Raw genomic sequence first — 14652 nt, forward strand, 5'->3', positions numbered from 1 at the left:
AGCCCTCTTCCAAGCCCCAGTGTTCCCAGTATGCAGGTATGTAAAATGGGAGCAAGCAAGCCTTAGCTGTCCCTCACAGAGGCAGAACACAGTACCGAATGGGTTGGCTACTGATGAGAAAGGAAAGGAGCCAAAGGAGTCCCTCCGCTTGGCATGGCAGAGGTAGCAGGGACTGTGGTGTCCTCAATGGGTCTGTTGGTGCTGTCTGTGGAGAGGCTAAGCAGGATTCAGGTCGGGTCAGGGCGTGAGCTGGAAAAGGACAAGGCTCAGGGAACTGACCTCCACTGAGCCTGGAACAGAGATGGAGGAGACCCTGAGGTAGGGTCAAGGCAAGGGCAAGAAACAGACCCAGAGGCTGAAGTGAGAAGATGAAAAGAAAGGAGCTCGAGGTGACTGGTAGAGCAGGAGGCTCCCGCATCCAGAATGGGGCACGCGAGTAGACTGGTGGCGCGCGGGCACGGGGTCCTCTGGTGCAGGGTGGCCACACCGGCGGGGCGCCCCCGCGTGGGCCGCTTGCCCAAGATGGCGATGGAGGGGCGGGCGAGCTGGCCGCGGCCTTGGCCCCCGCGCCGGCCCCCACTCGGGCCCGGGCCCCGGAGGCCGCGCCCCCGCCCGCGGCGCCGCGCCTCCCGGAGCCACTGACGCCCGGCGCGCCCTCCCCCGGCGGCGGCCCAGGCTCCCGGACGCAGCAGCGGCGGCCCGAGCCGGCCCTATGGCGCGGGCGGACACGGGCCGCGGGCTCCTGGCGCTGACCTTCTGTCTGCTGTCCGCGCGCGGTAAGGGCCCGGGTGGCCGCAGTCGCGAGTGGGCGTCCCCGGCGCCCAAGATGCTTGCGCGACAGGGGGCTGCGGAGACTTGCCCTCAGGGGGTGTGTGTCCTTGCAGTGTACAGCCTGGAACCGCGCGTGTCCCCCCTGCGCGTGGTCCTTTTGCGTGTGAGGTGTGCATGTGTGTGTCCGAGTGGGGGTGTCCTAAGGGAGAATGTGTCCACGGCCCGCGCCTAAGGTGCCGGGTGGCACCGCCAATGCGCGGGTGGCTGCGGCGCGGGTGGCTCCAAGCCGGGTATGCTTCTGCGGTGCCCTTACGCGTCTCGCGGTCGCGAGTGTGCCTGAGAGAGCAGGCGGGGCAGGAGTGTGTTCTTACACCTCCATTTGTGTCCGGTGCGTGTGTAACTGGATGGGGCTGAGCTAATATTTGGCCTTGGCTTTTGGGGAGTGTCCTTGCTCGTGGTGGGGGCGGCGGTGAGAAAAACCACACTCAACTTTGCCCAGTGGGTGTGGCCCCTGGGGCCAGCTAGGTCGGTGGGGAAATATGGGGGTGTTGTGGACCCAAACCCGGGGTTCGGGGGAGGATGGGGGAAGGGCAGGAAACCAGTTGCTTTGGTGAACGCGTCCAACACTCGCTCTCTGGATGGGACGCGTGTCACTCCTGCCCCACCCCCAAGGGCGGACCAGGGAAGCGTGGACGGGGTCAGCAAGGCCCCCTCCAATCCCTGAGTCCTAGCGTCGGGTAGGGTCAGGGGTAAAGATCACAATTGTCCACACGGGAGAAAGGGCTGAGGGGGGTAACGAAGCTTCCAAGTGTGTGTGTCAGAGCTTCTTCTATTACCCCCCATCCCCGGCCTCTCTCACTCTCAGTGGGGTGTACGTTTGGTGGGCAGCCCAAGGAAGGTTAGGTGGTAGGGCCGGGAGGGGGGGGATGGGCTGCCCGCTTTGTTCGATTACTTCTTGCCTTCCCTGCGGAGGGGGGAGTTGAGGATGTGTCCGGGGCGAGTCGGGGAGGGACTTGGCAGTGGGGGTGGGGAGGGGGATTTCTCTCCAGCTGCTGCGGCTTTCCAGAGAGACTGGGCCAGGCCACGTGGGAGGGAGGCAGGGAGGGCGGCGGGAGGGGGGGGGCGAGAAGGAGCCTCAGCCTGGCCAACCCCAGGCCCATCTCCAGGAAAACAGCGGGTGGGAGAGTATTGGAAACAGCTCGGACCCTAGCTCGCCCCGCAAGACACGCCCCTTTCCCTCTGAGAGTGTGGACCCGGCTGGAAGCCGGTAGATGCTTGGTGCGTGGGGCTGAGCCGCGAGGGGGTGGCGGGTGGAGTTGTCAGGTGAACGCGACGTGGGGGAAATGTCAGAGAGGTGTCTGTCTGCGTGGACTAAGGAATATTTGCGCCTTCCCTTCTCCTCTTCTGTTCTTCCCAAAGCTCCAGGAACGCGGGATCCTGGCTGGCAACCGCACCCGCGCTTTATTAAATACTTCTGAGGCCTCAGGGCCGGGGCACCGGAGAAAGAGTTGGGAGACTGAACTCTCCCTGCTCCTCAGTGCAGGGGCTGTGAGGAGCAGGCATCGGGATTCTTCTTGGCTGTCACCAGAATAGCGACAGGAACTACTCTTCTTGCTCTGGCTTAACCACCTTTGAGTGTGTAAGCCTCTGCAATCTGCGGACATCTCTGTAGAGTAGAGATGAGCATTCTTCCACAGTATTTGCTGAGCACTCTACTTGGGTTAAGATGTTGCCCGACGCCCAGAACGTTGTGAATAAGGTCCTAGCCCGAGGCTGTCAGTCCTAAGGTCGGGGTCTAGGGTCGGAGGCCAGGACCTGCCTCCGGCAAGGTACTGCCGAAGAGAGGTTCCTCAGCCACACTGGGAAGTTCTGAAGAAAATGGTGGAGAGGAAGAGCCAGCCTTGGAGAGGGAGGGAGTCTTTCAGATCAAGCAGGGGTTGCCAACACCGGGAGGCGATTTAGTTCACATCATTGCATCAAGCTAAATATGGCTGGACTTTAGAACACAGGGGTGGGAGTTGGGCAGGTGGGGGATGGGTGGGCCACTAGCATGTCAAGAGAGGAGGCTGAGGAAGCAAGTCCCCCGCCAAGGTATCTGGCCTGAAACCCTCCTGCCCTACTGTGGGCAGCCTTTCAGACTAGCTCTGCGTCAGATCTCTGCAGCCAGTGTGAAGAATCCATGGTGCAGGCCTGTGCAGGAAGCTCCACTCCCAAGGTAGAGGTGGCGATACAGAGTGGCGGAGCTAGTGCAATTGTGGCTTGGGTGGCCAGCGTGACTGGATTCTAGAGGTAGTAAAGAAGTGCAGTCAGCCAGGTGTGGTGGCACACAACTTTAATCCCAGTACTCCGGAGGCAGAGGCAGGTGGATCTCTGTGAGTTCAAGGCCAGCCTGGTCTACAAAGCAAGTCTGGGACAGCCAGGCCTGTTACACCGAGAAACCCTGGCTCAAAACAAAACAAAACACAAAAAGTGGAATCAGTAGGATGTGAGATCAGTGGGTTTTTGTTTGTTTTCAATTTTATTATGTGTATGGGTGTATGGGCCTTTCGCCTACAAATATGCCTGTGCACCGCGCGTGTGTGTCCAGTGCCTGTGGAAGCCAGCTGAAAAGTCAGATCCCTGGGAACTGGAGTTGCAGTTGGCTGTGACCCACCACGTGGGTGCCTGGACTGAATCCTGGTCCTCGGGAAGAGTAGCCATTTCTTTTAACCACTGAGCCATCTTCTAGCTCATTCCTAAAGATGTTTTGTTTGTTTTTGGTTTTTCAAGACAGGGTTTCTCTGTGTAGCCTTGGCCGTCCTGGACTCACTTTGTAGACCAGGCTGGCCTCGAACTCACAGCGACCCACCTGCCTCTGCCTCCCCCAAGTGCTGGGATTACAGGCGTGCGCCACCCACCACTGCCCTGCTAGATGGGGTTTATAAAAGGTGAGGGAGAAGAAAGTCACATATAATAGTCTCCCCAGCAAAGTCAACATGGCCAGAATGGAGGGCTGGTGCTGGGGTAGGACAATGCCAGCGCCTGGCTAGTCCCCTGATGTTGCCCTTCGGCCAGAGATTGCGGCTGTGAGCTCAGAGGAATGAAACTTTCATCTGAGGGCAATGGTAGGAAAATAAGCTATTTCACGTGTGAAGAGTTGCGTTCTCCACTTGGGGACTTGGGAACACAGAGAGCTCTGAGAACATAGGAGCCTGTTCTGTACCTGGAAAACCCGTTCCCTGCCATCCCTTCCTCATCCCTGACACTCAGCGGCCCATCTTAGAGGCTTGCTACCCAGTCCACCACTAGAAGGTTATATGTGTGTGTGTGTGTGTGTGTGTGTGTGTGTGTGAGAGAGAGAGAGAGAGAGAGAGAGAGAGAGAGAGAGAGAGGGAGATTTCATGTACATTGGTGATTTGTCTGCATGTATATCTGAGATATCTGGGTGAAGGTGCCAGATCCCTGGACTTAGGGTTACAAGGATGTGAGTGCTAGGAATTGATCTCTGCTTCTTTGAAAAGCAGACAGAGAGCACACGCTTATAATCCCAGCACTCAGGAGGCAGAGGCAGGCAGATCGCTGTGAGTTCAAGGCCCACCTGGTCTGCAAAGTGAGTTCAGGACAGCCAAAGCTACACAGAGAAACCCTGTCTCGGAAAAACCAAAGCCAACCAACCAGCCTAACAAACAAAAAAAGAATGGTCTAGTCATGGCTCTTAACCACTGAACCATCTCTCCAGCCCCAGGACCTTCCTTTAATAGTGACTCTTTTTGTTTGTTATTTTTGTTTATGTTTTTCAAGATACAGTTTCTCAGGGCTGGAGAGATGGCTCAGAGGTTAAGAGCTCTGGCTGCTCTTCCAGAGGTCCTGAGTTCAATTCCCATCAACCACATGGTGGCTCACAACCATCTAGAATGAGATCTGGCGCCCTCTTCTGGCCTGCAGGTGTAGACACAACACTGTGTACATAATAAATAAATCTTTTAAAAAAAATGGCTGGAGAGATGGCTCAACGGATAGGAGCACTGTCTGCTCTTCCAGGGGTCCTGAGGTCAATCTCCAGCAACCACATGGTGGCCCACAACCATCTGTACTGGTATCTCATGCCCTTTTCTGGCCTGCAGGTGTATATGCAGATGGAACACTCATACATAAAATAAATAAAATCTTAAAAAAAAAAAAAGGCGTGCATCCGTGCATCCCTAGGCCTGACCCTAAAAAAATAAAAAGTAAAAAAAGACAGTTTCTTTGTGTTGCCCTGGCTGTCCTGGAACTTGCTCTGTTTATCAGGCTGACCTCGAACTCAGATCCACCTGCCTTTGCCTCTTGAGTGCTAGGATTAAAGGCGTGCACCATCCAGCTTTAATAGTGACTCTTGTAATTTACCTAGACCTTCAGGTGAGCCTATGTGTATTTTCATGGCCTCATTAATTACATATTTATATATGAATTTTTTCTTGAAGGTACCTCCATCAAATTAAGGAATCGCATGCTCATAGCATTGTATAATGTCAGCACATAAAAAAACAGAAAGTGAGGCATCATGGTGCCTATATGTAACCCCAGTGCTTGAAAGAATGAGGCAGGAGCATTGTTGTGAGTTCAGTGCCAACCTGCACTACACTTACTGCCTTCAAAAAAGAGAAAGGGTTTTTAGCCGGGTGTGGTGGCGCATGCCTTTAATCCCAGCACTCGGGAGGCAGAGGCAGGCGGATCGCTGTGAGTTCGAGGCCAGCCTGGTCTACAAAGTGAGTCCAGGACGGCCAAGGCTACACAGAGAAACCCTGTCTCAAAAAACCAAAAAAAAAAAAAAAGAGAGAGAGAGAGAGAGAAAGGGTTTTTCGTTGTTTGTTATTTTGGTTTTTCAAGACAGGGTTCCTCTGTGTAACATCCCTGCCTGTCGTGGACTCACTTTGTAGACCAGGCTGGCCTCGAACTCACAGCGGTCCACCTGCTTCTGCCTCCCAAGTGATGGGATTAAAGACATGCGCCACCATTCCCAGCTTTTGTTTGTTTGTTTGTTTTTTATCTTATTTATTTATTATGTACATAGTGCTCTGCCTGCACGTACACCTGCAGGCCAGAAGAGGGCACCAGATCTCATTCTAGATGGTTGTGAGCCATCATGTGGTTGCTGGGAATTGAACTATGACCTTTGGAAGAGCAGCCAGGGCTCTTAACCTCTGAGCCATCTCTCCAGCCCTTCTGTTTGTTTGTTTTTTCTTTCTTTCTTTCTTTCTTTCTTCTTCTTCTTCTTCTTCTTCTTCTTCTTCTTCTTCTTCTCCTCCTCCTCCTCCTCCTCCTCCTCCTCCTCCTCCTCCTTCTTCTTTTTCTTCTTTCTACTTGTAGCCCTGGCTGTCCTGGACTCACTTTGTAGGCCAGGCTGGCCTCAAACTCACATAGATCCTCCTGCCTCTGCCTCCCAGTGCTGGGATTAAAGGCGTGTGCTACCAGGCCCAGCCCAAGACAAGGCTTTTCTGTGTAAACCAGGCTGGCCTCAAACTCAGAGATCTGCCTGCAGAGGAAAGAATTTTGTCATGTGTCCATTTTACAGATGAGAAACCTGAGCAACTCCCTGAAGTTTTGCAGTTAGAAACTGATCTGGGGTCAGACCAGTCTCCTGGCTCTTTGTAAGCAAACTGCCACTCTTCCTGGTGATTTGGTGCACACATAACAAGTTCATAGAGTTTGCACTTCCTCCCATCAGAGACATTAGCAGCTTTAGGCCTGAGTTTTCTCTCTGATTGGTCCAAGGATATGGAGTCTTCTTTTGCACACCTCCTACTCGCTCCAATGTCTCTGAGGTAATAGCAACTAGACTCGGAATTCCAGATGCAGAACAGATGTCCCTGCCAGGCATCCCTGGGGCTCCCAGCGGGGCAGGGGGAGGAATAAGAGGCTCTGTGGAGAAGATCCTAGCTCGGTCAAGGAAATGGAAAATGGGGTTCAGTGAAGGAAAACCAGAAGGGATGTCCTGAAGTCCAGCATGCTCTCCTGAGCCAGGCCAGCTGTAGCTCCTACTGTCTCCTGGCAAGGCCTCCATTCTGTGGCTGTGGAGGGACCATGGGTCCCTCAGGTCAAGGAAGCCAAGGTCCAATGAGCTTTCTCCTCTATCCTCACTTGATAGGAAATTTCTTACTTTATCATGACCTTGTTATGTAGTTTTGAAGACACAGCTCTGATACATCTGAGGAGACACAAGTGGGCTCAGAAGAAAGATACTTTTAAGCATATGGGGTGTATAGCAGATCCCAAAAGATAAAAGGGCTCCCTGCCCCGATGAGGTATAGACAAAGTTATGTGTAAATTTGCTGTTGTTGGTTTTTTGTTTTTTGTTTTTCGAGGCAGGGTTTCTCTTGTGTAGCCTTGGCTGTCCTGGACTCACTTTGTAGACCAGGCTGGCCTCGAACTCACAGCGATCCGCCTGCCTCTGCCTCCCAAGTGCTAGGATTAAAGGCGTGTGCCACCACTGCCCAGCTCTAAACTTGCTGTTTTTGTTTGATTGTTTCAGACAGGTCCAATGTAGCTCAGGCTGGCCTTGAACTCTCTATTGAGCCTTGAACTTCTGATTCTTCTGCCTCTGCTCTCTGAGTGTTGGGATCACAGGATTCTCCGCCACACACAGTTTACACAGTACTGGGAACTGAACCCAGGGTTGGCAAGCACACTACCTACTGAGCATGTCCCTGCTCCCAGTCTCGGTGTGATTATAGCATTTTATTAGCTGTCTCGTAGAGCCCACATAATGTGCCATGCGGTTTCTGTCTGTATTATTCGGATCACTCTTAGTCCTGGAGGGAGCTACTGTATTTTCACAGACAGCAAACCCAAGGCTTGGAAAAGCATAAGGGATGATTATTCTATGATATTATGTGAGAGGGTCTGCAGGCCCACACAGCCACTGAGGAACATGTATTGAGTGTGTATTCTACACAACACGCTGTTTTAGATGCTAAAGCCTAAAGGCCAACCAGGATATAATCCTAAGAGATTGTTAAGGGCAGATTCAAAACAGGGCCAGGGTTGTAACTCACTTTGCCAAGCATGCAGGTGACCCTATGGCTCAGCCTGTCATCCCAACACTTGGGAGGTAGAGGCAAGGGAATCAAGAGTTCAAGGCTGTTCTCATCTGCACGTAGAGTTCAAGACCAGCCTGGGCTACATGGGATTTTGTCTCAAAAACAAAAACAAACAAAACAAAACAACAGCCTAGAGTTGTCTCTGCTGCAGTCTGGGTACCCAGTTTCCTAGGGGCAGGAAGAAGAGGGGGCAACAAATGTCTAAATCAGGCCGATTCAAGGCCTCTAGGAAGAGGTAGCGAGGGGCCACACAAGGCCCTTCCAGAGGCTTGGGAGTGGCTTGTTACATATGGTGGGGTGGGCAAGGACATCAGGGGGACCAGGGGAAGGCAGGCCACGTGTCATGTGGCTTCGCTGTCACCCTAGATGACACTGGGCCTTCCTCTTAGGATCGTAGAGAGAGGGCTGAGGCCCCCTCCTTGTGTCCTTGGCACCCACCCAGATTCTCCTTCCAGCTGTTGGAGGGAGGGACTTAGTGTGTGGTAAGGAAGGTGGCCAAGGTTCTGAGAGAAACTGACTTGTGTCTCTTGGGAATAAAGAGCGGTCTATGGTGTCAGGGAGGATCGCCCTCAACTGAAAACAAGTTGTAAATCTGTGCAGAGCAGCGAGGAAGCACCGCACTGTTCGCCGCTTTGCTCCCCTCCCCCACCTGCTTGTCCTATCCTTCTTGAACATTCCCTGGAGGATGGAACCCCACTCACGCTCCTGATAACCTCACCAAATAGCTCCAAGCAAATTGCCTTTCTGACTAGGGTCTCATACATTTCATAGCATCTAATTTATCCTCTTAGGTGAGCAAAAGGCTTCTCACAGCCCAGCATGGTGGCCCGAACCTGTAAAAGGAGGAGGGGGAGGAGGGGGAGGAGGGGGAGGGGGAGGGAGGAGGAGGAGGGGGAGGGGGAGGGGGAGGGGGAGGAGGAGGGGGAGGAGGAGGGGGAGGAGGAGGGGGAGGAGGGGGAGGAGGAGGAGGGGAGGAGGAGGGGGAGGGGGAGGAGGGGAGGAGGAGGAGGAGGAGGGGGAGGAGGAGGGGGAGGAGAGGGAGGAGGAGGAGGGGGAGGAGTGGGAGGAGGAGGAGGAGGAGGGGGAGGAGAGGGAGGGGGAGGAGGAGGGGGAGGAGAGGGAGGAGGAGGAGGAGGGGGAGGGGGAGGAGGGGGAGGAGGGAGGAGGAGGATCATGGACACCCCTGGCTGCATAGTGAGACCAAAGCTCAAAACAAACAAACAAAACAAAACAAAACAAACAAAAACCCCAACGTTGAGGACCAGGCAGGGTGGGACAAGCCTTTAGTACCAGCGCTCAGGAGGCGGAGATAGGGAGATCTCTGTGAGTTCCCGGACAGACAGTGCTATGTAGAAAGACTTTGTCTCAAAAAGAAAAGAATAAGATTCAGAAATAGCTGAGAGACTCCCTAAATAGAAGTTCTGTGCCTCTGATAGGGTCTCACCAAAACAATAGGAGGGAATTGAGGGACCTACCCCCACCCCACCCCACCCAGGCAAAGGACTGGTGACCAGCCTCTCCTGGTACCTGCTGTGTGCCCCCTCCACACCAGTCTACAGGAGAATGGAAATGCTTGTGTGAAGGACCTTGGCAATCAGTCAGCCAAATGGGCTGTCAGTCTATGGGTCGGGGTGGCAAAAGCTGCTGGACAAGTAAGGTCTCCCGGCTTTTAGATATCACTCTTATGGGCTTGGTGGTGGAGAAGCCATACACATAGTAAAGTCAACGTTGCTATTTTATGGGAACAGAGTACAGTGAAGTTTAAAGATAAAAATAGAGGCTAGGGAGACAGCTCAGCGGCTAAGAGCGAGAGCTGCTCTTGTAGAGGACTCCAGTGTGGTTCCCAGTACCCCCATGGAAGTTCAAATTCCAGGGCATCTGAGGCCTTCTTCTGACCTCCACAGGAATCATGCGTGCATGTGATGCACATGCATACATCAGGCAAAACACTTCAACACATAAAAATAAATCCTCTTTAAAATTAAATGAGCCAGGCGGTGGCAGCGCACGCCTTTAAGCCCAGCACTCAGGAGGCAGAGGCAGGAGGATCTCTGTGAGTTCCAGGCCAGCCTGGTCTACAAAGGAGTCCAGGACAGCCAGGACTACAAGAGAGACCCTGTCTCAAAAAAACAAAAAAACAAAACAAAAATTAAATGACATTTCAAGCTGTCAGTGAGCTTCCAACATAAATCCTCTTATTGCTGAAAGAATGGTTTGGTCTGGTCTGGTCTGGTTTTCTTGAAACAGGGTTTCATGTAGCCATGGCGAGACTTGAACTCCTTATATTGAGGTAGATGACCTTGAACTTTGTGTGTGTGTGTGTGTGTGTGTGTGTGTGTGTGTGGTGCTGGGAATTGAACACAGGGGTGCAAACATGGTAGGCATGCACACTTAGCACTGAGCTATGTTCCTAGCCTGCTCTTGAACTTCTGGTCTTCCTGCCTCCAGCTTTCTCAGATGTGTACCCTCTAAGCCCTAATTTTCTAGAGCTAGGGATCAAACCCAGGGCTTGCAGCTAAACAAATTTGATGCAAATATTTGCTTCTCTTGTTTAAGGTTGGGAAACTGAGACAGTGGGCCCCGCCCCCTAACCCACCCCCAACCCGACTGAGTGAACCTAGACTTCCCGGGAAGGGGCGGGTGTGTGACACAGAGGTTGTTTCACCTTTAGGAAGAATGCTTAAGAGACTTGCAAAACCTTCTCTGTAGTGAAGGCAGAGGAGTCTCCTGGACAGAGGCTGGCATCTGGGAGAGGTTTCCTGGAAAACCTCTTTTTCAGCAGAGACAGTCCGCTCACCCAGACCCCAGTTGCGGGTTCATCTTCTCCTGAAAGTCAAAGGACGATTTGCTCAGCTCTCCCCACCCCGCGCTCTCGCTCTCTCTCGCTCTCTCTCTCTCTCTCTCTCTCTCTCTCTCTCTCTCTCTCTCTCTCTCTCTCTCTCTCTCTCTCTCTCTCTCTCTCTCTCTCTCTCTCTCACTCTCTCTGGTCTCTAGTTTCCTAATCCGCAGAGTAGACCTTAAACTTCAGGAAGCAGCCATTGAAATGGGTCCGCCAGGGCTTGTGGCGCAGTCCTGCCTCTCTCTGAGGCGGATCCCTGGTCTTTCTGTGTCTTCGTCCGCGTGGCTTTCCTTGATTCCGCTTTGCTGAGCTCCTCTGAGGTGGCGAAGCCAGACATCTGCTGATCCATGAATATTCAGGAAGGGAACTGGAGCTCCTGGGGCCCCCCTGCCAGCCACCAGCCCCTCTGGCGGCTGTCCTGCCCGCCAGAGCCCAGGCTGCTGACATACCCAGCAGCTGCTCAGGCCCCAACTGTTCACATTGTTTGTTCAGCGCGGCAGGGGATTTTCCAAGCCCCGGACATGCTTTAGGGGTTGGGGAGGCTGCCAGAGGGCTCGAGGATTCGTGTTATGTGGGGCTTTTCTCCCCTGAAATCCAAGCCTACAGTTCTGCCTCTGGACCAGAGCATTTGAAGCTGCTGGGCGGAGAGCCCAGGCGCCTTCCACAACTCTGAATTTGAATCATGGGATCTGGGGCTTTACAAGAGAAAGGGCTGGATGCTAAGGGCAGCAAAGAGCGCCTGTGTAGCTCCTTACCAAGTGCTCGGGTCTTAAAGAATGGGACTTCCGGCGTAGCTGTTGGTGAGCTTTTGCCTGACCTGCAAAAAAACCTTTGGTTCTATGCCCAGCACCCCACCAAAAAAGAATGGGCGCCTCTACTTCTTGAGCGATGCCCATTAGGCTCTGCACTGAACCCCTGACAGACAGCGCTTGGTTGATCCTCAGGGCGGCTCAGTAGTCTCTGCATCTTAAATACGTGGAAACTGAGCCTCAGAGAGGAAACCTGATTGTCACAGCTGACAGGTGAGGCAAGACTGGCACCCTGATCTGTGTGTGTGTGTGTGTGTGCTCGTGTGCTGGCACATATGATGTATGTACACATTCGTGTGTAGGTGGTGGGCATGAGAAGGTCAGAGGTCATCGACCTTTTTTTTTTTTTTTTTTTTTTAACTGAGGGGATGGATGAGACTGGGTTCGCTGAGGCTAACACAACATGAAACATCTGGTGTCCTGTATACCAGCAGAACTGGGATGCTACAGCGGAGAAGGGAGATTTTGAGGGGGGAGATGGCCGCCAGCTGTCTCAGAAGCTAAAGCTAAAGCATTGAAGCAATGGTCATTCAGCCTGTCTCCTAGCCATGTCAAGTGTGCATTTGCTGTCTTGTCCTGACATAGCCACCATTAAAGCAATGTCATAGTGATAATATATATATATTATAACATTATAATATATATTATAATATAATATATATTATAAATGTACAATGGGAGTGCTTTGCTTGTGGATATGTGTGTGCAGGTGCATGGGCCCTTAGAACTAGAGTTACAAAGCCAAGTGGGTGGTAGCGGCGCACGCCTTTAATCCCAGCGCTCGGGAGGCAGAGGCAGGTGGATCGCTGTGAGTTCGAGGCCAGCCTGGTCTACAAAGTCCAGGACAGTCAAGGCTACGCAGAGAAACCCTGTCTTGAAAACAAAATTAAAAAAAAAACTAGAGTTGCCGGGCGTGGTGGCGCACGCCTTTAATCCCAGCACTCGGGAGGCAGTGGCGGGTGGATCGCTGTGAGTTCGAGGCCAGCCTGGTCTACAAAGTGAGTCCAGGACAGCCAAGGCTAACACAGAGAGACCCTGACTCGAAAAACCAAAAAAAAAAAAAAAAAAAAAAAACTAGAGTTACAGATGATTATTAGCTACCATGCGGGTGCTGGGAATTGAACCCCAGTACTCCGCAAGAGTAACGGATAACTCTTAACGGACGAGCTGTCTATCCAGGCCCCGCCTTAATGTTTGAGAAAGGCAGTCCCCCTCTCATGCGGGTATACAGTCAAGGTACCAGGGGCTGGGGAGATGGCCCAGCTGGGAAAGTGTTTTCCACACATGTGCTGAAGCAGCCAATGGGAAACCATTGCTCCATGGTGACGATGGTGAGCGGGCCCTGCTGAAGCATTGGTTGTGGTAGGAAATATTTCCCTTGGTGATTTTGCCTTGATACAGCATAGTGGGCATTCTGCTCTGATGTGGCAGGGGCAGTGTTAGGGTTTATAGACAGCATGTAAGTACACATGCATGTGCACACACACACACACACACACACACACACACACACACACACTCATACTTGCCTTACACTCATAGTACATTTCTCAGAGTTTTCCAACTACAGCACTTTTCCAGCTCGTGGTGTGTGTATTTGCTCGGGTAATCGTGGTGGAGATCATCCATTGGATCCCTAGGGAACAAAACCATTGAAGCTACCACGCAGTGCCAGGCAAAGCTACGTCTTCTACACATCATCCCAGTGGATGCTCATGACAGCCCTAAAAGCAAAGAGCTGCTATGTATTTTTTTAAACCAAGATAGGGCTGACAATTTACATAAAATTTACGATGTGTACAAATAGGCCTTTTTTTTTTCTTTTTGAGACAGAGCTTCATGTAGCCCAGGCTAGATTCCAAATTCCTACATAGCTGAACATGAGGATGGCCGTGAACTATTGATCCTCCTGTCTTCATGCCTACAGTGTTGGGATTACAGGTGTGCACCTCACCCAGTTTACACAGTGCTGGTTATACAGACGGCAACTCTCCTGCCATCTGAGCTACATCCTACCCTGTGATTTTGAACATACTAATAAAGTTGTGTTGCCTTGGCCACTGTCAAATTCTAGAACCTTTTTGGGTGTTTTTTGTTTGTTTGTTTTGTTTTTGAGACAGGGTTTCTCTGTGTAGCCTTGGCTGTCCTGTAACTAGCTTTGTAGACCAGGCTGGCCTCGAACTCACAGAGATCTGCCTGCCTCTGCCTCCTGAGGATTAAAGGAGTGACCCACCACCACCTGGCTTCTAGAACATTTCCATCAAAAAAGAAATCTCATGCTCCTTAGCAGTTACTTCTCATTCCTCTCTGCTCAAGATCCCTGGTGACTTATGGACATTTCACAGAAGTGAGATCACGAAGTTTGTGGCATCTGGTGATGGTTGTCTTTCCCTTGGCATGAAGTCTCCAGGATTCCTCTCTGCACCAGCATGCGGAGCGCGTCATTCCTTTTGTTGACTGAGTAAAATATTAGTCACTTATCAAGTGAAGAGCAAACATTTGGGTCGAGGCTCCTTTCTGGCTGTTGTAATAGATTGCTGTGAGCTGGGTTGTGTGTGTGTGTGTGTGTGTGTGTGTGTGTGTGAACAAGTCAAGCTATGGGGATATCGGACGCAAGAAGTAAGGAACTGCTGACAAAGGTTCAGATAGACACAGGGTCTTTCTATAAGTGATTGGCACTGGGTGGGAAATCAGGGACCAGGAGGCCACACATCCACGGCCCTGGTGCCTCTTCCTCCTCACAGGGCAGCTGCTGTTGCCTCCAGAGACAACTGTCAAGCTGAGCTGTGATGTGGGGCCTCTGCAAGTGGTCCTGGGCCCCGAGCAGACTGTGGTGCTGGAATGTAGTTCGGGGGCTACTGCTGCTGGACCGCCGACCAGGGTGACATGGTACAGGGATGGGGACACTGTGCTGGAGCAGGACAACCTGCACCTGCTACCCAACGGCTCCCTGTGGCTGTCCTCACCTCTAGAACCGGAAGACAGTGATGAAGACGAAGAAGCCCTTAAGACCTGGAAGGTCATCCAGGGCAGCTATTCCTGTCTGGCCCACAGCCCGCTGGGAGTGGTGGCCAGCCAGGTTGCTGTGGTCAGGCTTGCCAGTAAGTGCTTGCATGTGGGCTGAGGACTGAGATTTGGAGACCAAAGGGAAGGGATGGGGTGGGGAGAAGGAGCT

General features: G+C 52.5%; 1 protein-coding gene across 4 annotated transcripts in view; it reads left to right on the forward strand.

Annotated features, from left to right (window-relative positions):
* The window catches only part of IGDCC4 (immunoglobulin superfamily DCC subclass member 4), a 44325-nt gene continuing 29673 nt past the window's right edge, over positions 1–14652 (forward strand). For 2 of the 4 annotated variants that reach the window (XM_084782366.1, XM_084782368.1), the window contains exons 1-2: positions 624–776; positions 14222–14578. In XM_084782366.1, coding sequence (XP_084638492.1) covers positions 713–776; positions 14222–14578 — 421 coding nt within the window. In that variant the 5' untranslated portion in view covers positions 624–712. Of the gene's footprint in view, positions 163–623; positions 777–2027; positions 2050–14221; positions 14579–14652 lie in introns of those variants that run through there. The other 2 variants (XM_084782367.1, XM_084782369.1) reach the window with 2 other exon arrangements.

The sequence above is a fragment of the Acomys minous genome, assembly GCF_964271855.1.
Source record: "Acomys minous genome assembly, chromosome: 5".
Lineage (NCBI taxonomy): Eukaryota > Metazoa > Chordata > Mammalia > Rodentia > Muridae > Acomys > Acomys minous.